The 25,309-nt window shown below is 53.9% G+C and overlaps 3 protein-coding genes and 1 gene segment (V, D, J or C); 3 read left to right on the top strand and 1 right to left on the bottom strand.

Annotated features, from left to right (window-relative positions):
• Positions 1 to 1,552: 1,552 nt before the first annotated feature.
• On the top strand, positions 1,553 to 1,858 carry LOC310885527 (feather keratin Cos2-3; the record flags this gene model as incomplete). Its single annotated transcript, XM_083808992.1, has 1 exon — positions 1,553 to 1,858. The coding sequence occupies one exon, from the start codon at positions 1,553 to 1,555 to the stop codon at positions 1,856 to 1,858; it is 306 nt and encodes a 101-aa protein (XP_083665118.1).
• A 10-nt stretch (positions 1,859 to 1,868) lies between these two features.
• On the bottom strand, positions 1,869 to 17,560 carry LOC310885856. The segment is given in 5 exons: positions 16,485 to 17,560; positions 15,886 to 16,037; positions 9,103 to 9,260; positions 6,792 to 6,952; positions 1,869 to 6,096 (listed from the first exon to the last, which is right to left on the bottom strand).
• Positions 12,386 to 14,224, top strand: LOC310885826 (feather keratin Cos2-3-like; the record flags this gene model as incomplete). Its single annotated transcript, XM_083809635.1, has 1 exon — positions 12,386 to 14,224. One exon carries the CDS (start codon positions 12,386 to 12,388, stop codon positions 12,980 to 12,982), a length of 597 nt encoding a protein of 198 aa, XP_083665761.1. The 3' UTR covers positions 12,983 to 14,224.
• Positions 17,561 to 17,566: 6 nt separating the features above from the next.
• On the top strand, positions 17,567 to 22,478 carry LOC310885847 (feather keratin Cos1-2-like). Its single transcript, XM_083809649.1, has 2 exons — positions 17,567 to 21,209; positions 21,530 to 22,478. Exons 1-2 carry the CDS (start codon positions 21,108 to 21,110, stop codon positions 21,863 to 21,865), a joined length of 438 nt encoding a protein of 145 aa, XP_083665775.1. The 5' UTR covers positions 17,567 to 21,107; the 3' UTR covers positions 21,866 to 22,478.
• Positions 22,479 to 25,309: the final 2,831 nt, after the last annotated feature.

Genomic DNA, 25,309 nt, shown 5'->3' on the forward strand with positions numbered 1-25,309 from the left:
TTCTAGCTCCAAGCGCAGAGCACAGCATTCTAGGGGCTGCTGTGGGGAATGTTAACTCTGTCCCAGGCAGCCCCAGTACAGGCAAGTGCCCACAAGAGAGGAACCTGTGCATGAACGTGACACAGTGTGCAGCAGAGATTCTGGACAACATTTGGTCAAAGTACATGGTTTGATGTGGTAGAGAGGGGAGGTGGACTGGGAGCCTTGCAGAAGGCACTGGAGCCAGGGCTCTTGACAAGAGAACGTCAGCTTTCTTGGGCCTTGCACTTAAGGCCTGAGAATCCCATTTGTTAGCCAGAGTAGCAGTGGTAAGGGAAAGTGCTGGAGTGCCCCTACTGATCACTGGTGGGTGTCATGACAGAAATAAGCTTGCATCATGTAAGGGGGAGGTGTACGATTTTATTTATTTTTTAAAACAATAAATGAAAGGCATGAAGTTATGGGAGTGAAGAAGGAATTCTCTATGGACAGGATCTGCACTGTGTGTCTTGGGAAAACCCAGCCGGCTCTGTCCGATGCTGGTAGAAGGCAGGGTCACCTGCACATGAAAGGTTTACTTTCTGTCTACATTCATGTTCTTATTCCTTCTAACTAAAACAGACAATGTCCTGTTGGGCCTTTCTTTTGTGATCCAGAAAGGGCCCTGCACAACCTCTCCCCTTATACAGACATCCCTGGGTCAGAGCAGGAGGCAAAACAGGCCAGCAGGTTTTCCCTGAGGGCAGTGTCAGGAGGGGTAGGGTCACAGGCAGGAGCTGGGTCACCTGTAGCCAAAAGGGCCCCAAAGTGCCCCTAGGGAGTCACCCAAGATGACCTCATTTGCCTTTCCTGGACTCTTCCAGCACGTGAGCTGAGTCTTCTGCCCACACTGATGTGTGTTGCCTGGAAATACTTGGGCCTCCCTTCCTGCCACTCAGACGTTGCCTTCTTTGGGGAAAGGGCATAAAGCAGGAAATGAAAAGCAGCATCACAGGAAGGCAACACACATCCCGTATCATTAGGTGGGATGTTTTGCATGCACGAGTAGCTTGTCAGAAAACAGTCCCTGCTTCAAGGGATGCCTCTGGACATGGGGCAGCTAAGGCCCAGTATAAAAGCCAGCCCAGGTCTGTGCTCTCTCATCCACTTCTCTGGCCGCCTTCTCCTTGGGAACAAGGTGAGTGTGAAGCCCCTTCTTGTCCCCCTCACTCTCGCATGGGAGGACTCAGTTCCATGGACCTTTCAGCTGCTCTCAGCTGTGTTCCACGCCAAATCTTGGGGCTGCTGGTTGTGGGAGAGTCAAGGGGTAGAAGGTTTGTCATGGAGGAAGACTGGGCCTTTAGTATGATGGCTCCTGGGCTGGAGCCTAGAGTGTAGCCAGGCTCTGGTGGTTCTTTTTGGGCTCTGGCAGGATGAGGCCAAGAAGCCCTGGCACATCCCTGCACAGCCTCCAGCTCACAGCACTGCCTGTGCCTTGGTTCCCTCAGGGTGTGGTGACAGGCTTTTCCTCATGCATGCCCATGTTCTGCTTCCTCCCTGCCCTCTCTCCCAGGTGAACCTCCTGCCCCCAGACATGTCCTGCTACGACCAGTGCCGGCCGTGCCAGCCCTGCGGCCCGACCCCGCTGGCCAGCAGCTGCAATGAGCCCTGCGTCAGGCAGTGCCAGAACTCCACCATCGTCATTGAGCCCTCTCCCGTGGTGGTGACCCTGCCTGGACCCATCCTCAGCTCCTTCCCACAGAACACCGTTGTGGGATCCTCCACCTCTGCTGCCGTTGGCAGCATCCTCAGCTGTGACGGAGTCCCCATCAACTCTGGATGCTGTGACCTCTCCTGTATTACCAGCCGCTACTGTGGCAGCAGGTGCCGCCCCTGCTAAAGATGCCAGACAGTGCCCCAGACCAGGACCCTAGGAACTCAGAACATGCTGCTGGACAAAAATGGACGGAAGAACAGACTTTGTGCCGTTGTTTTAGGAGGACCTGACCATCTGTGGTTTGTCCTGTAAAGACAGACAGGAAGGGGCCAACCTGGATTCTATGACAACATGGCCTATTTATACCTTTCCTGTTTTCCACACACTCTTTTTCTTTCTTTTCTTTCTTGCCCTCTCCTTTCCGTGAGGCCCCCAGAAACCAGCCTGGAGTGACCTGCTAGACCCTCTCCCCTTGTGGGCCAGGTAGATTGATGCTCCGTTGCAAGTCTGCCATTGGAAAAGCCGAACAGATTTTTGTCTGCTCCTGCTGTGCTACGATCTCGGGGCCTCCTCTTGGAGTCAACTCATTTCCCTCCTGAGACTTGATAAATATTTGCAGCAACCCTGAGTGTGTCCCTGTGTGGTCTTTTCCTCTGCATACAGATGGCCAAGGGAGAAAACGGTTCCTTAGTGGGAATAGGCTGGGGGCACTGCCTCATGCCTCTAGGCACTGGAATGCAGGACATACTGCAGCAATTCATCTTTCAGGCACTGTCTGTTGAAGCTGAGGAAGACATCCCTAGTTCTTCCACAGCCAATGGACACCAGTCCTTGACTTGTGACGTCTCCACCTAGACAAGTGCTGTTGACATTGGAGGCCCCAGCTCTTGGGGAAGAGTGTTCCTCTTGCTTTGGGTGGAGCTGTGCTGGGGATGGAGGCTCAGACAAAGATGATCCCAAAGGATTTCAGAAACTGGGAATGGTTATTTGTCTTGGGGATGGCCCTCTATCTCTACTCCACTTTCACCTTTCCTCCACCACCTGGTCATGGGCATCATGTCTGGGCATGGAGAGCAGGTAGAGCTTCCCTGTGCATCCCTGTCACCCTTCAGCACAGCATCTGGCATGGCCCAGCTGTTGCCAAGATGTGCAGGGCTGTGGGGATCCACAAGTTCGTACTGCTACCAGTCATATCAGGCCACACACTGGAGCCCCCAGTCCCTGTGAACCCAGCTCCTTTTTTATGAAGGCAGGGCAAGGACAGGGACTGATGCCTAAAAACTCATGGCTGCTCGGTCTTGCTTTCTTTTCCCCAAGCATGGATCAGCTTTCATCAGGCCCTGGAACTCAGAGGCCCCATAGGTGGCACAACCCCACCATGCTCCAGAAAAGACATTCTGTGGGTGCAGATATCCCAGTGTCCGCTGAGACATAGCAGTGAGAATGGGACCTGAGTGTGCACTCAGCAGGATCTGTGTATGGGCCCTGAATGGCACAGGGCATGCACTGGCCCAACCACAGGGCATACACTGGGGGATCTTGTCTCAGGCATCAAGCTCCTCTGTCATTCCCAGAGCCGTGAGGATGAAGTGGCCCTTGTGCTCCAGGCAGCACCGCTGCTCCCCAAAACCAGGCCAGGGCCTTCCCACATCTGCACACACCTCAGGGCTCTGTGGTGTGGGGGTACTTTGCTTTCACACAGACTGTACATGCTGCCAGTGCCACGGGACCAAGATGGAGGATGGGGCTATTGCTCCATGGTGTGAGGATGGGGGGACCTCTCCACAGGCCAGGTTCTTTGGGAGGCAGTGCTGGCTCAAGTGGCAGCACAAGGGCAACAAGCATCAGAACCAAGACCACCAAAGCCCACGACAACAACAGCTCCCAGCTCTGTACTGACCCCTCACCCGGGGCCTCTGCACAAGCTCAGGCCTAGCATAGCCCTGCCCCAGCTCTGCTGCATGTGTGCCTGTGCCTGGCCTCGCCTAATCTTTTCAGCCTGGCCTGGCCAGCCTCCTAGATGGCCGGATCCATCACTGGATGGAGCCTTTAGCCAGGCCTCTCTGGGGTCTGGCCTTAGCCTGCGCCCCAGCCCCAGCTCTCACCCGGGGACCGAGACCTTCTACACATAACACATCTATTGCCTGGGTTAGAGCAATAATCAATAGGTGCTCCTGAGCCAGAATTGTCTCCTGGCTAACACTGAAGTCTGAGACGGAGGAGCACACTCACAATTTGGAGATTCACTTTTGTCTTGGAAATGACAAAATCCTTCTAGAGAACAGGTCAACTTGTTGATTCCATCTTTCCTATTCCCAGCCTGCAGCATAAGTTACCTGAGGAGAACAAGAACAACATTTTAAAAAGACATTGTCCACATAGCTTCTCGTTGTCTCTGAAAACCATAGAATAACAGAACTCTAGGATATCCTAAGTTAGAACAGACAAACAAGGATCATCAAGTCCATCTCCTCTAGCTTCACGCAGGATTACCTGCAAATGATACCACAGGTCTGAGAGTGTTGTCTGAATTCTTCTTGACTCCAGGCAGGCTTGTTGCTGTGACCACTTCCATGGGGAGCCTTTTTGAGTGCCTTAACTCACTTGCCATTCACTGCTTGGTAAAGAATATATATATTGACAGAAACGTCCTCAGAGAATGGGAACTGTGATGGGGTGGGAGGCACAAGCAGGAAATGTCTTGTGGTGAGTGAAAGACAAGGGAAAAGGGAACGTGTTTGTATACAGTCAAGGATCTTGCTCAGCATTATAGCCCCACAGGCCAGGCTCAGAAGGGGCCCAGCACCAGAGCAGAAACGGACAATGGTGTTCCTGGTACCCCCTCTGCACCCATGCTCCTAAGGAGAGCAGGAAGCAGAGTTTCTTTCGGGGGCTGGTCACTCCCCACAGTGACAAAGGGGGGCCATTCCCCATAGCCTTCAGAGAGATGAGGAGAAGGTAATGACAGAGAGGATGATGTGCCAGCCGGGATGGTCTGTTAAGCTCAGAAGAATGAATTCAGCCCCAAAGGTCCTGTTCTCCTTTGCCATGGCTCTAAGGTTTCAGAAGGGGATGATGTCAGACTGAGGTTTCATGTTGTAATTTCAGCAGTAGTAATTTGAGACAAGGCTGAGTCTCGTGCTGCCTTCCCCGAGGGCACAGAGGAAAGAGGGCCCATGGCTGCCCCCTGCTGGGAGCTGCCTCGGCCGAGCTTTTCTTTCTCCAGGTTGCTTCAATTCTTGCTCTTGCAAGCAGACAAAAGAGTTTCTTCAAGTCTGAGGACATCAAAACACCACATTCAACATGCTTTGTGAGACAGAAGAAGCTTCATCAGCTTGCCTGGTCTCGGCATTTTCAGCCTACAGGACACCCAGCTTGTCCCAGACATGCAATCCCCCACTGCCGCAGGAGCTGGTCATTATGACACTGCTCCCTGTGCAGGGGCTGAGGATGATCACAAATGCCTCCAGCTCCCCTGAGGAGACATAAACGAACTCAGTGGGCTGTAGGTCTTCATTTATCTCTTGCTCTGATTGCTTACTGTGATGAACATGGAGAGCTCTTGGGCCTTTGGCACTAAGGGCTGCTCTATTTGTTCTGTCCCTTAGGCACAGGCTTTGGACAGGAACTGGCTGAAGGTCTGGAGGTAACCTGGTGGCTGGGATGCAAATCCAGTTTATTGACTGACTCATTGAAGAGAGAGAAGAACCCTGCAAATCTCTGTCAGAACTACTTCTAGGGGTCTCTGGGCTGGGCTGGCCAGGGCTCCAAGCAAGCTGCTTTAACATGGGCTGGCAGGAATTTACTCACCTTGGGGCTGAGGGGCTGAGAGCCAGCCCCTAGGGGAGTCTTATCTCCCAGCAGACTCTGCCCTATTCTGTCAGACCGGGAAGAGGAGAAAGTAGAGCCCTGCGGTCCAGGTCAGCCAGTCGGGGTCAGCCCTCTCTGCTCAGCCACAGACACCAGCCCGTTTGAGAAAGAGAATATGGCTGTCAGCTCTTGGAGTGAACAGGGGAAGCAGCGCAGCCAGGGGAGAGCTGAGGGCCCCATCCCAGAGCTCTGCCTTGCACACACACATCCCCTCCCCATCCGGGGTTGTTGCTCAGCCAGGGCAGCTCCCTGCACCAGGGTGTCACTCACAGCACAGAGGTACAAGGCGCTGTCAGAGAGCTTAACTTCCTTCAGCCGCAGAACACTGTATTTCCCATCAGTGTTCAGCTCCGTGGTGAAACGGTCCTTCTGCTTGGTGCCCTTTCCTGCTTGATAAGAAATCAGCTGAGGGCTTTGTCCCTTCTTCTGCTGGTACCAGAGCAATGCATCAAATGTGGAGCTCTGGTATGTGCAATTGGTCTGGAAGGTGTTTCCCTGTTCCACGGTGACTTGTCTTTCTTCCTGGGTGACGGACACCTGCCCCATGGTTTCTGGAAGAAAGAGAAGGTCAGCAGCTCTGTGAGGAAATCTCCAGGCAGCCAAACAGGAGTGAATTCAGACCTGTGGGAGATAGGTCTCCCTGTCCTTTACTGGGCTGAAGGGTCCTGAGGCCGGGGCACAGCAGGGTGTTTTGGGGTCAGCTCAGAGCTCCCTGGCCAGAGCGGACCCTGTGAGAGCTGTGCTGTGTGCCTGCTCCTCCTGCCTGCTCTCCTTCTGCCCGGAGGACCAGGGCACAGCCTGTCATGCCTGGCTTTGTGTGCTGGGTCCAGCATCCTCCAGCAGGTTGAGGCACCCGTGCAGCTACTGGGAAAAGGTTCAACCTGCTTCCTCATCCCTGTCATCTCAGTGGCCTCCAAGTCCCACCAATATAAACAAAGCTGAGGTGAGTGGTGGCAAGAGGGAGCCCTGGCTGTGCTGACAAGCAGGAGGACATTGGAGGCCATGGCAGGAACACATCAGGCAGAACACATCAGGCAGAAGACAGACTGGACACCCTGGTAATGTCCATGGGAGGAGAGCTTTCATGTCCCTGTATCCACTTGGACACAATCCGGCTGTTTCTGTAGGAAAGGGAGAAAAGAGGGACTGCAGAGACTGATGAAATCTTCTCTGGTGACAGTAGGTGGACCAGAAGAGAGAGGCAGAAGGAAATAGACAGAAAGTACACGAAACACAGGAGACGCACCTCAGGTCTCTCCTCTCTGTATTTTCTTCTCATTTCAAAGAATAACAGCATCTTGAAGGAACCGGTCCAAGAAGCAGAAACGGGAGCCAACATTTACCAACACTTTCCCTGTGATTCAAGAGTTGGTCCCCACATAAACATGGTAAGGCTATGAGGGCTTCCTGGGGAAAGAAGATTTATGTCTTGATTAAAAGCCAGCACTTACCCAGCAGTTGCCCCAGGAAGGCAGTGAGGACGAGATACCCGCGGTGCATGCTGAGACCGACCCTCCTGTTTGCTGAGGGAGAGAGAGTCAGAAAAGCACCTCCCAGCCCCGAGAGAACAGAGCTGCCGGAAATGACTCTGCTGGGGGAACAAGGGGAGATTCAGTGACGAGAAATGTTCTGGTCTGACTGTGCCCAAAATGCTCCCTGGGGTTTCTCCCTCCTCCAGCAGGAGCAACCATTGAGGATTGTCACAGTCAGGGGTCCTGGGAACTCTGGGGGCCACATCAGGGGAAGGGGCTGCTCTCATCTCCTCTCCCAGAGGGGTCCTCACCTCCTCAGCTACAACTGCCTTCTCTTCTGCACACGCACTGCTTGGCCATGGCTGATGTCAGGGCAGTCTTGCCCACTGAGCTTGTTCTTTTTACCCTGGGGTCCTCTGCTCCATGAGGATGTTCCTATTTCCTGTGTGAGGAGAAGACACCTCGATTTCTTTCCCACATCCCCAGAAAGAAGGGAGGAACCATGCTACGCAGCAGCCCAGGGTTTCTGGCTGTGTCCTGTTCTGGTGGGATAACGTAGCATTTGCAAGAGGAACGGGGCCCCAGTGCGGTATGGGATGCGAAAAGCCCAGAGGGGACAAGTACAACCTGTTCCATAGGCTAAAGGGTGGGGAGTCATCAGGGAAAAGCATGTGGGTTCAGTGGGTCACGTGCACTCACACTGATGGGCCACAGAGGGCACCCACCCACGGCCACATCGCTGGCACTCTCTGCTTCCCTGATGCTTGGGCCGCCTCTATCACCACCCCTAACACCTTGTCTGGCTTGGCAGCACCTGGCTAGTTGTGTTGTCTTCCCCCATACCTCCCTCAGCCCACCTCAAATGTGGAGCTCTCAGACACCGAAAAGAATGACACTCCAAGCCCTGCAGACCCCAACTGTTCCTTTTATACCCCCCAGGCAGTGTGAACTTTTCTCCCTCTCTCCAAAAAAATTTACCGCAGGAAGCAGTAAATCCACTTAACTGTGTTGTTGTGTCTCCTCCCACCTTCACCTGCACCTCCAGCCTCCTTGGTGGAAGGTAGCGTGAGAATCTGAAAAGTCCTCGACTTCGTCTAAGCACTGTTCTGCAACAGCCAAAACATCTGTATCTTTGGCTGATAATTCCCCTTTCCAACCTTCTGTTTTCTTCCTCTAAACTTCCAGCCCATTCCTTCTCAATTTTCCACGTTGCAGCTAACAACCAGCACACTCCTTCCTTCCTTTTGTCTTTCCTTATCATACACGCATCCTTCCATTTATTAAATTCATTCCCTGAGGCATTTGGATTGTGGTGTACTGACCTTAGCCACTCCTGCTTTGCATCTTGCCATCCATTTCCAAGAAAACCCTTCCACAGTGTGGCCCATTTATCAAGGGAACCATTCCTTATTCTAACACAAGGATCCTGCTGACTACACCCAGGTCTGTCTCCCAACACTACAGAGCACTGGCAGGTTCTTTAGGGATCCTTGGCAGAAGGAGGACTGGCCACAGGTTGTGGTTATAACTAGAGATTTATTATTACATAAGAAATTACTAGAAATACTAAAAATTACTACAAAATCCTAAAGATTACTACAAATAAATTACTAGTTGAATTACTAGAGTGATAACACTAATGCCCTTTCTCACCACAATGGTGGGTGTCTCCACATGCTGGGGCCAGTGAACAGGAGAGACAAGGGGGCAGGGGTGCACCTTAACAGCCCCCTTCCACATTATGGATATTTGCCTTACTGTTGGTTATGCTAACCACACTGCCAGGCATCAGGAGCAGGGGCTGCCACTCACACCTGGCTCACCACAAGCCCCACGTGTCCTTGCTGGGCAGGCTCAGCTCAGAGCTCCATGCAAACTGTGACGAGAGGGAGCTGCTCCTCACAGCACCCGCACCTTCCTGTATAAAGCTGCATGCTGCAGGCACCAGTGTGGGCTCAGTGCACACAGGTAGACAGCGCTGTCCTGGAGCTTGGCATCTTGCACGTGGAGAAGCACCTGGGAGTTCTCCATGGAGAGAACAGAGGAGATCCTCCCGGAATGCACATGAGGCTTGAACTTGCTCACCTGCAGCAAGAACTGAGGGGACTGGGTCGGGCGCTGCTGATACCAAAAGATGTAGAAAGCAGAGCTGCTGGTGGAGAAATTGCAGTGCAGAGTTGCGTTGTGTCCCACCTGGATGGTGGTTTCTTGTGCAAACTGCAGCACAGAGTCCTGTGCATGACCTGCAAAACCAGAACAGCATTTCAGCACTGCTTGAAGGTGTGTCTGTTCTCCCTCTCTCTCTCCTGTGTCTCTCATTTCACCAACTTGCTCACTGTCTCCTCTCTCCATCTCCTTTTTCACGGGCTGTAAAATGCTGAGCTAAGTACACATGCACTCTTCTTTCTTCAGATGCTGTTTAATTCCCATACCCAAGTCTGTCAGCTTACCGACTTTTTAGCAGTACCTCGCCAGGCTTTGAGTCCATACATACCTATCAACAATGCATGTAAGAATGCTAGGCATCTGCAAAGGAAACGTGCAGATGCTCATTCATCCCTGTACACTCGTTGCCCCTGACATCTCCCAGACTGATTCCTGTACCTGTCTGCAGCCCCTGCTCTCCCTACAGAAAACACCTGCAGTTCTTCCAGGGAGGCAGGACTCCAATTTCCCCCCTCCAGAAATGATGGGATGCCATCTTGCCCCTAGCTTGCCCTCCTGAATGTCACATCTCACCAAAGTCTGACAGTGCCATCAAGGCTGCCAGAAAAAGCAGGACCATGTCACGCGCTCGCCTTCACAGGGTGCCCACGGAGTGCCCGGAAAGAGGGAGCTCAAGCTTGCGAGTTCACTTCCCCCTCTGCCAGCTCAAAGCAGCCTCTGAACCTCAGCACAGAGGGCGGAGCAAAGCTCTCCCCCTGCTGCTCCTTGGGGCACACCTCTGCCACAGCAAGGCTCTCAAGAGAGGGATGGGCCAGTGGTTAAAGCAGTCAGAAAGGAATCCAGCCAATCTTTGCTGTGACCCAGGTTCCCCATTGCCAGTCACAGGTTCTCCAGCACCGCGAGCTTCACACTTGTGCCATTGGCTCACAGCTGCAGGCCTGTGAAGGCCAGGACATTTCACTTGGTCAGCGGTAAGGCAAAAGGACACCAACATGGCCACTGTGTGCTTCCCTCTTTTTGCCCCTTCTGGCAGGTGGGCAGCCCCAGCAAGGGGCAAGTGTCCCCAGTGGCCTCCCACTGCCATCCAGAACCCAGCCAGACACAGAGGCCTGCACCCAGCTCTACTGTCAATGGAGAAGGGATGCCTTTTGCTGCCCTTCTTCCCTGTCCCTGTCCTCTTCTTCCCTAGGGGCTGCGTGGATGGAGGTAGGACCAGGCACAGACCCAGGTACCCAACTTTCTCTGCCAGTCTGGTTATACTTCACCTCTTCCCTGGGCAAGGGGGAAGGCTCTGCAAGGAAATATCTCCATTGACAGAGCCAGCTCAGAAAGCCCCCCCTAGGCAGAGCCTCATTCTCCCTCTGGCAGGGAAGGACGCCCCACCACAGCCCTCTGCTCAGCAGTCAGCACCTCTGCACACACAGACAGGAGTGAATCCTGCTCCAAGGGCACACCTTCAACGGCGATGACTAGTGCAGCAAACTCCTCAACGCCTCAGTCCTTTGGCAAGATCCAAGGTTCCAAAAGGTGTCACTAGAGGCAGTGTCCAGCACAGACATTTGTGGCATTGCCAGGACGTCATCTCAGCGCCAGAGGTGCTGGATTTGGGCTTGGGACAAAGCCTGTACAACAAGCTCCTGAAACAAGACCTCTGCAGAAAACGGAGGAAACCCAACGTGGCTGTTCCGATGCTCCCTCGGGCCCGTGCTGTTTAACTCCGGGCCCTGCAAGGGGACTTCCAAGCACCGGCAGCGCCCCCACGTGGCTCCGGCTGTGGCTGTGCCCCCGCCTCGCCCCCGCCCCACCTGCCCGGCCCCACGCACTGCGGGGCACCCCCTGACCCCCCCAGCTCCGCAGGCCGTTGGCTGCCTTTGCTGCAAGGGCGCGCTGCTGGCTCGTGTGTGGCTGGGTGCCTCCTGCACCCAAAACCCTTTCCTGAGGCTCTGCTTCCTCGGCAGCCAGCCCCCACCCCGCATTACTCTGGGGGTGCTTCCTGCCCAAGAGGAAAATCCTTTTCTTTGCTCCTTTGCACCATCCTGAGGCTCTGGTCAGCCCCCTTCTCCAGCCTTCCTGCATTCTCCGAAGCCCCCTTGTGACCTACGCTGTCACCACCTGTGTGCCCCGGTTGGGGACCATGCACAAACTGGCCAAGGGTGCCCTCCTTCCGACTGCTCGTGGCCTTAATGAGAGAAGTCAGCAGGACTGGATGCCTCTGGCATTGCCAGCTGCTATGGTGGAAAGGTGGAACTGAGGATCCTGAGCACAGCGAGGAGGAAGCACAACAGACTTCATGCCCTGGACTTCTGGAGAGCAGACTTTGGCCTGCTCAGGCATCTGCTTGGCAGTATACCATGATACAAAGCACTGTAGGGCAGATTGGCCCAAGAAGGCTGGTTAATATTCAAGGATCACCTCCTCCAAGCTCAGGAGCGATGCATCCCAACAAAGACAGAGTCAGGCAAAATGCCAGGAGACCTGCGTGGATGAACATGGAGCAACTGGCTAAACTCAAACATGACAGAGAAGGCCATAGAGGGTGGGAGCAAGGACAGGTAACCTGGAAAGAATACAGAGACATTGTCTGATGAGTAAGTTAGGAGAGCTCAATCTGCTCTAATTAGATTAGAGAGCTTATCTCTGCTCTGCTTCACTGAGACCCCACCTGGAGTGCTGTGTTCAGCTTTGGGGCCCCCAGCATGAGAAAGATATAGACCCGTTAGAGTGGGTCCAGAGGAGAGCCATGAAGATGATCAGAGGGGACCCGTCCAGCACTTCCGGTGAGTCTTCTGCCCTCACTGATGCATTCCTGCCCTAGAAATCCTTGGACATTTCATCCCAGCACTCTAAAGAAACCATTGCTGTGGAATGGCCATGGCCTAGATCTGGAAATGAAAAGGCAGCAGTGCAGGAAACCAACACACAGACCATAACACTTGTTGGAATGGTTTGCATTCAAGATGAGCTTGTCAGAAAATTGTTACCTCTGCCAAGGGTGCCCCTGGGCCTGCGGCAATGAAGTACCAGTATAAAAGGCAGCCCAGCTCCCTGCTCTCTCATCCAATTCTCTCGCCTCATCCTCCTTGAGAACCAGGTGAGTCTGAAGCCCTCTCTCCTCCTCTTCTGAACTAGAAGGGATCTTGCATCAATACACATCACATCTGATGGTGGTTCAGTGCTATGCTGGGTCTTGGAGTTCCTTGCCATGGGAGAGGGGTGGAGAGAGACATTCTGTGTAGAGAGAGGCTGGGACATGGTGCTGAGGCAGCTTTTTGGATTACGCGCTATGGGATTGTCTCATTGGTTCAGGCTGCTCTTTGAAGGGCCCTGTCAGGACAAAGCGATGAAGACCATGAGCCTCCTGGCACAGCCTCCACATCCACCCTCAGCAGTTGTCTTGGCTCCTTTGTTTTGGGTAACAGGGCTGCTCCTCACCTACCCACGCGCTCTGCTTCCTCTCTGCCCTCTCTCCCAGGTGCATCTCCAGCCCCAAGACATGTCCTGCTACAACCAGTGCCTGCCATGCCGGCCCTGTGGCCCGACCCCACTGGCCAGCAGCTGCAACGAGCCCTGCGTCAGGCAGTGCCAGAACTCCACCGTCGTCATTGAGCCCTCTCCTGTGGTGGTGACCCTGCCCGGACCCATCCTCAGCTCCTTCCCGCAGAACACCGTTGTGGGATCCTCCACCTCCGCTGCCGTTGGCAGCATCCTCAGCTGTGACGGAGTCCCCATCACCTCTGGCTGCTGTGACCTCTCGGGCATTTCCAGCCGCTACGGTGGCAGAAGGTGCCTGCCCTGCTAAAGCCACTGGCCATGGCCCTGGGGTTTCAGCACGACCATGGTGCTGGACAATAGAAGGAGGAATCTTCAGGCCATTGCTTGCAGAATGACTGACCTTCCTCACCAGAGGAGGTAACATTGGCAGGAGCCAGACCAGAGGCTACCCCGAGATTTCTGAAAACATGGCCCATGTCTCTCCTTCCATCCCTCCACCTACCTCTCTCTCCCTTTTCTTTGTGTTCTTCTTCTCCCTTGGGTTGTGAGGCTCCTCAGATCCAGCCCTCCCACTGCAGTAACAGCAGACACACGACCGGCACGATCTGCGCCATGGGCAAGGGACGCTGCCTCTCAGTTGGTCCTGGTGATCCCTGCACTGAGGGGCCTCTGCTCAGAGTGACCTGCTTTTCCTCTGTACACTCATTAAAGATTTCTGCATCCCAGCCTTGGCTGTAGATGGTATTTTTCCTCCGTGTATGCCCTCCTGAGCTGCCCAGGGAGAATGGTTTTGCCCTTGCTGGGTACAAGATGGGTGTTTAAGGAGCCTCTTCCCCACCCCCAGAAGAATGGGAGGTTGCGACACGCTGCAGAGGGTCCTCTCTTGGGCACTGCCCCTTGCAGCTGAAGAAGACATCCCTGCCTTTCACAGAGCAAGGGGCAATCTACCCTTGCCTTGCAGCGTCTCTGCCCACAGCTCCCCCTGTCCTGCAAACAGAGAGCACAACCTCTGCTGTCCTCACGGGAAAAGCTACGAGTCTGTGGGAGGCTGTGGAGGCTGGGCACCCTGCAGGCTCTTAGGAACGGGCTTCCTCTTGCTCAGGATAGTGCTGTGCTGGGTAAGCAGGTGGGGACAGAAGATGGATGGCAGATGTGGGGAATGGGTGGAATAAGTGCAGGGATGCCCCACCGCTTCTACTCCACCTTCATCTCCCCTCTTTTGCCCCACCTCAGGGCTATGGCCAGCACACATGGGCATGTGTGGCAGGAACATGTGTCCCATGAGGCCCAACTGCCCCCAGCACAGCACTTGGCAGGGCCCAGGTGGTGGCACACATGCAGGGCTGACACACTTCACAAGTCAGCATTGGTGTTAGCCGTAATGGACCATACACGGCAATCTCCAGTCCCTGAGGACCCTGCACCCCCATGGGCTGGGTCAGTGCAAAGACAACAAGCAGTCTGCATACCCCCACGCTGCTCTGTGGTGCCCACTTGCCCCCAGGCATGCAGCAGCTTTCCTCAGGCCCAGGACCTGCACTCACAGGGACTTCCTCACGCTCGTTTCCACTTTTCCTGACCGTTTGGTTTGCTCCCACTCAGGCAGAAGGTTGTTTCTCTCTTTCTTCTTTCCGTTATGTAGAGGCTATCTTCAGGATGTTTGCAGCGCTCTGGTGCCCAGCTGCACTTCAAGGATGCCCGTTGTTTCCAGGCCCAGTTCGACTGCTGGCAGACATTTTTCCTGTCAGTGCTTTGCAGCCCCCTGATGTCTGCAGTTTCTCATTAGAGCCTGGTTACCTCTGTAACAGCTCCCATCAGCAGGGCACCCTGTCCCTGCTCGATTACAGAGCTGTTTCCTTAGAGATCCACGTATGGCCCTGCTTGGTACAGCCTTGTCATGTCCAGAAGGAATCAACCATGCAGGCAAGAGAGAAGAGCCAAAGGTGTGCTGGGGTAGACCCTTTGTCTTTCCTGGTGTCAGAGGAATGGAATCAGCCACAGCTGCAAGAGAACGTAACCAGTTTAGCCCAGGTGAAGGAATGGCACTGCCAGGGCTAAGGTGTGGGGTAGACCACAGGAAAGAGACCCAGGCAGAGCTCTGACAAACATTTCTGGTTTGTTGGGATGGCCCATTGCCCTGGAAGGGCTTGGCCTGTGTTGCAACTCAATACAGGACTGGTAGTTCCTGGAGACATTGGTTTCTTAATTGCCCTACTGTTTATTGCCTACCTTCAATGCCCCAGGCGACTGTTAGCAGGATATAAACCCTGGGTGAAGTTCTGGGTGGGTGTCATTGGCAAATGGATAAAACTGTGGGTGGGATCTGCTTCTGTGTTTGCATGAGGCAGCTTAGCTTGGATGAGACACCCACTAAGCTGAGCAAACCCCTCATGTGGAGCTGCCCCTTTGCCTTCAGGAGAACCAGCCTGACATGGGCTGGGTGGGAATCTGTCCCCTCTGCGATGTATTTCTGAGACAATACTGGCAGGCCTTTATAGACAGGTGTGAGGAGATGGGCCTGGCTCCGGCACTGACTCCCAGGAGGACCTGGCAGTGTCCAGGGGTGGAAATCCCTCACTGACAGGCACTATCAGGAGCCTCACAGCAGTCTGCTTCTCCTATACATCCCAAGGTCATCGATGGACAGCCACGCTGAGGCACTCCAAACATTGTTACCCTGAATTAAACCAGGAACCCAAACTGTCCTGATACGGTCCTTGTTGGGGCCTGAAGTTGGCAGTACCAGAGGGTGATTGTTGCAGCGTGAGGAAAAGGAGGGCTCAGGAGAAGGGAACTGTGTTTCAGTGCCTCTCCCCTGGACACATCTCTGCCAGGCTGGTGCCATCTCCGTTCAGCTACACCCAGGCTCCAGACCCTTTCAGCAGAACTGGAGTGCCTTGGAGGGGCCGGGCTGGCGGGGGAACCCCCGGGGCTGCGGGGCGAGGTGGTCCCGGCGGGCGGAGCGGCAGCGCCCCCTGGGGGCTGTGCCCCTGCCTCGCCCCCGCCACACACGCCCGGCCCCGCCCGCCACGGTTCCTGCCCGGCCGCAGCCCCGGCTCCTCTCCCCGTGGCTCTCAGGGCGCAGTAATACACCGCCGCGTCCCGAAGCCGGGGCTGGGCGAGCCACAGGGCGCTGGACCGGCGGTCTGCTGCCACCCACAGCCACCCCTCCGGGTCTGACACTGGTCTGGAGTCTTTGCGACTGCTCACGAGGAATGCGGGGCCTCGGCCCGGGAGATGACGGTACCACTGGATGAAGTCGCCGGTTTGGATGTTGGGGTGTGAGCAGGTGATGTTGATGCCGGTGCCATCCCTGGTCTGTGCCCACGGCTCCTGCTGCACCTGGGCTCTGCCTGCAGCCACTGCCAAGAAGAAAAGGAGGAGACAACTCAGAAAATGGTTTTTTTTTGCACTGAAAGTATCACGCAAGGGGAGAGGAGAGAAGAAAGCGGTTGACAGCTGATGGGGGCATTTTCTCAGAAGAAAGCACACAAAGGCATTTCTCCGGGAATGGTTATTTGGGGACCAGGTCGGAGCAGGGCTGTTTGGAAGGAGGGTCCGAGCCGAGCCAGGAGGAGAAGGGAAGCAGGCAGGAACGAGTGGGGGTGTGCCGAAAGGAGAGGAGGAAGGCAGGGAGCAAGGCAAGGTGGGAGGGAACGGCCGGCTGAGCTCGCTGGAGGCAGACGGGACGGCTGCAGAGGGAGGACAGAGGGGAGCGAGGTCCGTGAGAAGCCGGCGGGCCAGCAGCGAGGGCAGCCCCGGCCCCCCGCAGCCCCCGTCCCGTCCCCGCCGCCGGCAGCCCCGCGCACCCAGGAGCACCGCGGCCAGCCCCGCCAGCCCTGCGGCCCGGCCCTGCCGCATCCCGCCGCTCCGCCGCCCGCGCCGCGCTGCCCCCGCCAGCCCCGGCTCTGCTCCGCCCGCGGCGCCTCCTCCCCGCCGCCGCCGCCCGGCGCCGCCAGCTCCGCCCCGGGGCCGCTCGGGGGCTGGCCCGGGCTGCGAGTGCTGGGCGCCTGGGGGCGGGCAGGGCTTGGGCTGCTGCCAGCGGGGCTCTGCCCGTCCTGCAGCCCAGCCCGGGACGCGGAGGCGAGTGCGGGGAAAGGCTGAGGCAGCTCCTTCGGCACGGGAGAGGAGAGGGGAAGAAGAGGAGGGAAGCAGAGGAGAGGTGAGGGAAAAGGAGAGGGAGTGGCAAAGCAGCTGCCTACCTGCAGTATGCCCAACAAGATGGGCAAGCAGAGGCTGAGACCCCCTTCCCCTGCTCCAGGCGCTGCACCAGGAACCTCCTGGCTCCAGCAGCTGAGAGCACGGGCCAGGTGTGGCCTAACTCCGTTTGACTCCAGCAGCTGGCACCAAATCCACTCCCGCCGCTCCACAAGGAGCTGGCACTTTCTCCTTGCAGCACATGTGCATACAGGACAAAGCGAGATTATGCAGAGGTAAGGACAGATTGCAGAAGAGGACAGGACAGACAGCAGTGCTCAGGCGCAGGGCCCAACTGGACAAACACCCAGAGTGTCCCCTTTTACACCCCACTCTGTCTGCCCTTGTGTGCTCCTCCTGGCTCCCCTTACCCTGCACCTCCCGTCATGGGTTTGTATAGGTCTGTCCCACACCCACCTTGCCTGTGTCCTGGCTTTCAACTGTAGCAGTTGCAAGGCCCAGGCTGATCTTCCTGGCAGTGGCACCTGTGGCTTCCTTGGCAGGCCAACAACTGGTATGAAGGTTTTTCTCGTTATCACGTCTGTATTTGCTTTCTCTGGTCTCAGTCTCTGTATGCTTGTTGATTGCCTTCCCTTTTCCTAGCATTCCAATTGATATGGTCCCCAATCTTAGAACCTCGCTGGCATAAACATGGCCATGGCCCCATGTATCCCCCACAAGTGGTGCCCCCCCCCCCCCCCCCCCCAGGTTTGGTCTCTTCATTGCCTCCCTCATCATCTGTAACAGAGCAGGGGCATCACAACACTGGAGAAGTTGGGCGCCAGTTATGTTCAGGGAGATGTTGACAACGGGGTAGGTGTAGAGGAGAGGATATGACCCCAGGAATGACACAACTGCAGCCAAGTGAGAGTGAGTGGACAGTGTCTTGTGTCTCCTCATAGATCTATGTCCAGAGGGACACCTGGAACACCCTGCAGGAGCTCAAGGACAGGAAAACTAGTGGTGCTATTGTATTCAAGGAGCACACCAGTCCAGAAGCTCTCAGATGAGGACAGCTACATGACAGGTAGCATGTCCTAGAAGAAGCTGCCAGTGACTGTGTAGGGCCAGCGCAGGGCAAACAAAAGGGTGTGCCACTTGTGCCAAGGAGGACAGCAGGAGCTCAGCCCAAAGGCCTCCCACCAGACAGGCACACACCTTCCTCTCCATGGCATTGGAGTACTGCAGTGGATGGCAGATGGCCACAGATCAGTTGTAGGCCATTAGTGTGAAGAGGAGATCCCAGTTTAGGCTCACTAGTGGGTGACGAAGAACCAGACCACACAGCTAGAGAAGTAAATAGCCCTCTCTGCAGAGAAGGCATCTAAAACCATAAGTGGCATCCTGACCAAGACATGGCACATGTCAGTGAAAGGAGCAGTTGCCAAAGACAAACTACATGGGAGGGTGCAAGTGCTGGTTAGGCACCACCATCACCATCACTGGTGTATTCCCACTCTGGATCAAGAGGTAGATGTCTGAGACCAGGATGAAGAGCAGCAGCTCTCAGCTCTCAGACAAACCCAGCAGCAACAAAAGAAAGCACTCTGTAGGCCTTCCCCCACCCCTATGGGATGACAGCGGCAGCAGGAGGAAGGAGGAGATGGAATTGCTGCTCAGGATTTATTGTCTTCCACCACTCGATATCTCCTGGACGAACAACACAGCAGGGCATCAGCAAGCCAGGATGTTCTTGCAGAGACAGTAGAAAGTAAGATCACAACCCTGGACCTCAGGAGAGCAGCCTTTGGTCTCTTCGCTGTGTGTGTACACCTATCTCCGTGTGTGTGTGCCTGAGTATACTTCAGGATGCATCTAAGAGTGCCTGTGTGTGCACCCATGAGTTCATGCATCTTTTTTACATGAGCAGCAGTGTGCGTTTGTGCTGTTCTCTCCACCCGCTTTTGATGTCATGAGTGATATCGGTATGAGATCAAGGGTCACACTGGGATTTAACAGAAATAGTGATCTAGGAACAGCATCCCACCAAGGCTGAGACGTGGTGACTGTGCATGTTGCCCCATGCTTCCTGAGCAGTCCCAACTAGAGGCTGTCTGAAAAACCCTCCAGATGATCACAGGCTGCACCTCCAGCACCCACATAGTCCAACCCTGTGTTCAGAGCAGATCTCATCAGATCAGGTTGCTCAGGATCAAGTCCAGGCAAAGTCTGAAGTCTTCCAAGGATGAAGGTCCTTGGCAATCTGCTCCAGGACTCAACCACCTTCAGGGTAAATATTTCTTCCATATATCTAACTAGAACAAAGCATTTCTGAACTTGCACCTAGTGGCCCCAGTCTAAGTACGCTTCATCTCAGGAGTCCAGCTTCATCTCCTTTGCATCTTCCAGTGAAGTGGAAGTAGACAATACAAATGTCTGTTTGGCTTTCCCCGTGATGCTCACAGGGTCTGTCCTTCCTCCCAAAGCACAGCAAAACCAGGACCCATGTTCCTCTGATTCAATGCCACTTCTGTGCAAGGTTTCAGCCCCTGCGTAACTCAGCACCAGGCCCATGAGTCTAAAAGTATGTGTGGCATTGGTTTCCCCATGGGGGACCTCTGTCCCACCCCAGACACCACTGACACCGCACCGGCAGCAGATCCATGTAGGGCTGGGCCTTCTCGAAGAGGGCAGGATTTCTCAGCCTTTCTCCCTGTACATAAAGCTAACACCATCCTTTTGAACTCTCCAGCCATGGGGAGTGCAGCTGTGTCCTGGCCTGGAGAGGCAGGGAGGGATGACTGCCACCATGCTTTTACACTCTGAACCTTGCACTATGGAATTAAATTATGGATCCAAACTGCTGTGGAGCTGTCCTTGTTGGGGACTGAAATCGGAAGTAGTAGAGGGTGAACTTCCCATGGTCAGGAGAAGGAAGTCTGTAGAAACAGTCACAGAAGGTTGCATTTCAGCACATGTGCTGTGGGCACTTCTGGGCTGGGTTTGTTCTGTGGTTGTTGAGCTGTTCTCAGATTCCTTTTGCCCTGGCTGCTCTCTGGAGCTCACAGACTGAGCAGTGGAGAATGCCCTGAGGTGACCAGCACATTCCCTTGTGAGAAGGGACATATAGATCACACAAACATGCACCTGCTCATGCACACTTGTGTGGAATCATGCAAAAATCACCGCCCACAGACATGTGCACAAATGCAGTACACAGGCTGTGGTGTTTTCAAACGGATGGCCAACTAAACTGCACCACGTGGCTCTCTCATTCCCCCACTTCAAAGGAAGATGTGAGGAGAAAATATTTATACTACAGGGCTTATGAGTTGAGATAGGGTAGTTTAATTAAAGGAAAAGAAAAGAAAGAGAGAAAAAAAAAAAGGAGAACCAATGAGCAAAGGCCATTTGAAAGCAAATTTAGAGAAAACAATTAGTCTCTACTTCCCATAAGCAAGTAATGATCATCCATGTCTTTGTAAGCAGGGCCTCAATAAGCCTAGCTGTTTTTTGAGTGGAACATAAGAGCTCCCCCTTTTCCTTCCTCTTTCACAACTTTACTGCTGAGTGTGACATCATCCAGTATGTAATATCCCTTTGGTCAGTTTAGGTCAGCTGCCCTGGTGATGTCCCCTCCCCACCTCTTGCCCACCCCTACCTCCTGGCTTTGGGGGGCTTGGAGAGAGTCTTGATGCTGTGCCAGCACTGCTCCACAATAGACCCAACATGGGTGTGATGGCAATGCTGTTCTAGCTCCAAGTGCAGAGCACAGCACTCTAGGGGCTGCTGTGGGGAACATTAAGTCTGCCCCAGGCAGCCCCAGTACAGGGAAGTGACACAAGAGAGGAACATGTGCATGAACATGACAGAGTATGCGCTCACTGAGGCCCACCTGGGAGCAACCCCAGCAGAGTTTCTGGGCAGCATTTGGGTGAAGTACATGGTTTCATGTGGTATCCAGACTGGGGTAGGGTCACAGGCAGGAGCTGGGACACCTCTGGCCAAAAGGGCCCCAAAATACCCAAAAAAGAGTCACCCAGGCTAACATCATTTGTCTTTACTGGACTCTTCCAGCACGTGAGCAGTCTTCTGCCCACACTGACATGTGTTGCCTGGAAATACTTGGGCCTCCCTACCTGCCACTCAAAAGTTGCCTTCTCTGGGGCAAAAACACAGCGTAAACCAGGAAATGAAAAACAGCATCACAGGAAGGAAACACACATCCCGTATCATTAGGTGGGATGTTTTGCATTCAAGAGGGGCTTGTCAGAAAATAGTCCCTGCTTCAAGGGATGCCTCTGGACATGTGGCAGCTAAGGTCCACTATAAAAGCCAGCCCATCTCCGTGCTCTCTCATCCACTTCTCTGGCCTTCTTCTCGTGAAGACTCAAGAGGTGAGTGTGAAGCCCCTTCTTGTCGTGGTCATTCTCCAAAAGGACTGGAGCTGCTGGTTGTGGGAGAGGGAAGTGGGGAGAAGGTTTGCCATGGAGGAAGACTGGGCCATCTGTACTGAGGTGGCTTCTGGGCTGTGGTCTAGGTTGTACCCAGATAGGTCCTGGTGGCTCTTTTTGGGCCCTGGCAGGATGAGGCCAAGAAGCCTTCACACACCCCTCCAGCTCACAGCACAGCCTGTGCCTTGGTTCCGTCAGGGTGTGGTGACAGGCTGCTCCTCATGCACGTCCATGTTCTGCTTCCTCCCTGCCCTCTCTCCCAGGTGCACCTCCTGCCCCCAGACATGTCCTGCTACGACCAGTGCCAGCCGTGCCAGCCATGCCAGCCCTGCGGCCCGACCCCGCTGGCCAGCAGCTGCAATGAGCCCTGCGTCAGGCAGTGCCAGAACTCCACCATTGTCATCCAGCCCTCTCCCGTGGTGGTGACCCTGCCCGGCCCCATCCTCAGCTCCTTCCCGCAGAACACTGCTGTGGGATCCTCCACCTCCGCTGCTGTTGGCAGCATCCTCAGCTGTGACGGAGTCCCCATCAACTCTGGATGCTGTGACCTCTCCTGTATTGCCAGCCGCTACTGTGGCAGCAGGTGCCGCCCCTGCTAAAGATGCCAGACAGTGCCCCAGACCAGGACCCTAGGAACTCAGAACATGCTGCTGGACAAAAATGGACAGAAGAACAAACTTTGTGTTGTTGTATTAAGAGGAGCTGACCATCTCTGGCTTGTCCTGTAATGACAGACAGGAAGGGGACAGCCTGGCTTCTCTGACAACATGACTAATGTCTACCTTTCCTGTTTTCCACTTACTCACTGTTTTTCTCTCTTTTCTTTGTTGCCCTGTGCTCCCCTCCAAGCTCTCTGTGAGGCCCCCAGAAACCAGCCTGGAGTGATCTTCTAGCCTCTCTCCACTTGTGGGTCCAGTTAGATGGATGCCCTGTGTCAACTCTTCCTTAGAATGATTTTTGTCTGCTCCTGCTGCTCTCCCCTGTCGGGGCCTCCTCTTGGAGTCACCTCATTTCCCTCCTGAGACTCAATAAACATTTGCAGGAACCCTGATTTTGTCCCTGTCTGGTCTTTCCATCTGCAAAGAGATGGCCAAAGGAGAAAGTCGTTGCTTTGGTGGGAATTCTGGTGTCCTTCAGATGTCTGCCTTCGGAATGGTACTGTTTCATATCCTTATTAACAGCATAGACTTTGGAATCAAGTGCTCCCTGAGCAAGTTTGAAGATGACATCAAACTGAATGGAATATTCTCTACAACTGAAAGAAGGGATGCCATCCAAAGAGACCTGGGCAAGCTTGAGAATTGGGCACAGATGAACCTAATGACGTTCAACAAATCTAAATGCAGGGTGCTGCACCTGGTCTGAGGCAATCCTGGACATGATTGCAGACTAGGAGAAATAGTCATTGAGACCAGCCCCGCAAAGAATGACTTGGGATTTCTGGTGGACAAAAAGCACAACATGAAACAGCAGCGTGTGCTTGCAGTCCAGGAGGGCAACTGCTTCCTGCAATGTATCAAAGAAGGAGTGGCCATAAGGCTGAGGGAGGTGATTGCCCCCTCTACTCTGCCCTCGTGAGGCCCCACTTGGAGTGCTGCATCCAGGTCTAGGGCCCTCAGCACAAGAAGGATGTGGACCTGTTAGAACGAGTCCAGAGGAGGGCTGGAAAGATGATCCGAGGGCTGGAGCACCTCCCCTATGAAGAAAGGCTGAGAGTGCTGAGGCTGTTCAGTCTACAGATGAGAAGGCTCTGGAGAGACCTCACTGCAGCTTTTTAATACTTAAAGGGGGCTTATAAAAAAGATGGAGAACAACTTTTTACTTGGTCAGAAAATTTGACCTGGTCCCCCAGGATATTCTTGTCTCTAAAATGGAGACACAGGGATTTGACAGATGGACCACTTGGTAGGTAAGAAATTGGCTGATTGTTCACACTCAGAACATTGCAGTGAATGGCTCAATGTCCAGGGGGAGATCAGTAACGAGTGTTGTTTTTCAGGGGTCAGTATTGGGACTGGCACTCTTAAATATCTTTGTCAGTGACATGGACAGTGAAATTGAGTGCATCTGAACAAGTTTCCCAAAGACACCAAGCTGTGTGGTGCGGTCAACACACTGAAGGGCAGGGACACCATCCAGAGGGACCTTGACAGGCTTGAGAGGTTGGCTGGTGTGAACCTCATGAGGTTCAACAAAGGCCAAGTGTAAGGTCCTGCATCTGGGTCGGTCAATGCCAAGCACAACTACAGGCTATGTGGAGAATGGATTGAGAGCAGCCCTGAGAAGAAGGACCTGGGGGTGCTGGTTGATGAGAAGCTCCGAGCACTTCTTGAAGCCCAGCAGGCTTGATGCTTTTACCACTTCCCTGTGGAGTCTTTTCCAGTGCCTGAACCACGCTAGTCTCACCTGCCATAGACTGCTTAGTAAAGTATAAATGTTGACAGAAAGGTCTTCAAAGAATGGGAACCGTGGTGGGATGGGAGGCAGAAGCAGAGAATGCCTTGTGGTGAGTGGAAGACTATGAAACAGGATGAGAGAATGGCAAAGATGGTGCAGATGTAGGAGTCTGCCATGAAAAGCAGCATGCTTCAGATGATGAGGGCAGAAAGGATACATTCAAGGTTCTCGCCCAGCATTGTACTCCCCAGGCCAGGCTCAGAAGAGGCCCAGCACCACAGCAGAAACAGACAATAATGTTCCTGGTATCCACTCTGCACCTATGCTCCTAAGGAGAACAGGAAGCAGAGTTTCTTTCTCATGACTGAGGTGTAATGCAATGCCTTGTGTGTGGCAATCAGAGCTCAATATTGAGAAGATCAGAAATTTCGTGATATCCAGAAGAAGTGGAAAAATGACTGTAATAGGCAGCTGGAAACACAAAGTTTCTTTCTCCTGATGACATGGAAAGTCTCCAGTGTTCGGGGAGCACTGGTAATGGTATACCAGCTCTCCAAGAAGGTGAGCAGGCTGAGGAAGAAGTACGTTGGGATCCTCAGGTGCTCGTCACTCCCCACAGTGACAAAAATCATTCCCATCAGGATTAGGAGAGAGGTGGAGAATATAATGACCAAAAGGACGATATGCCAGTGGCAATTTTCTGTTGAGCCTAGGAGAATGAATTCAGTCCCAAAAGTCCTGATCTCCTTTCCCATGGTTCTAAGATTTCAGGAGATGATGTCAGAGGTAAGTTTCATGCTGCAATAAAAGCAGCAGTAAACATCCACAAAAAAGCCTTTTCCTAGCATAAGTGGCTCTTCTCATGGCCTCTCTTGATCACTGCCACTCTCATTCTCCCTCCGCCTCCCCTCTCTCCTTCGCAATCTACTTCCATATAGACAACCATACAAACAGCTGTCCATCCTTCTCCAGGTATACATCTACCCACTTATTTTTCAAGACCCTTCCAGAAGTCATCTACAAATTACAGTCTGTCAAGTCCAGATTCGTTTTTTTCCTTGTTTCTGCCCTCTTATATCAGTTTCCAATTACCAAGTAGGTCTGAAAAATTTGGAATATTTTATAGAAATTAATTCCCAAGGTTTCAAAGAGATTTTTAAGTTGATGGAAAGCGATGATGGAATTCCCCTGCTTTCCTGCGTACTATGGGGCTGTGGAGCCAGGTCTACCGCGCTTCAGCTAAGCCTGAATAGCGAGGAAGGGCTGCTGCTGAGAAGTATCTCATGTGAGGTTTCCTTTGGGATATGATGCCAAGGCCATATTGGGATGGTGTTGCACATCCTAGATGTCCCAGGACTCTTACAGTGTCAGTGATGCTTTCATCCCCAGGGAGCCAGCTGAGACTCACGGAACTGTGTTTTTACCTGTTTCAGGAGCCAGGATGGCCTCAGAAACAGATGAGTGCTGGGAGGCACTAGGGAAGGACTTGGCCAAAGCTCGGGACCCTCCACAGGCAGACCCAAGCACTCCAGCCCTGAACCCATATCGTCGGATTACCAGGGGCTGAGGCTGCACCAGCACCTGGCACCACCATACAGACATGACACTATAGGTCCTGGGACAGTCTGGACACATGCCTAGGATCA

The sequence above is a fragment of the Anser anser genome, assembly GCF_964211835.1.
Source record: "Anser anser genome assembly, chromosome: 23".
Lineage (NCBI taxonomy): Eukaryota > Metazoa > Chordata > Aves > Anseriformes > Anatidae > Anser > Anser anser.

What these genes read in the sequence shown, in the direction of transcription:
- LOC310885847 (XM_083809649.1), top strand. Translation starts at nt 21,108, where the DNA reads ATGCCTCTGGACATGTGGCAGCTAAGGTCCACTATAAAAGCCAGCCCA. An exon ending in TTCTCGTGAAGACTCAAGAG is followed by an intron (nt 21,210 to 21,529) that starts GTGAGTGTGAAG and finishes CCTCTCTCCCAG; the next exon opens with GTGCACCTCCTGCCCCCAGA.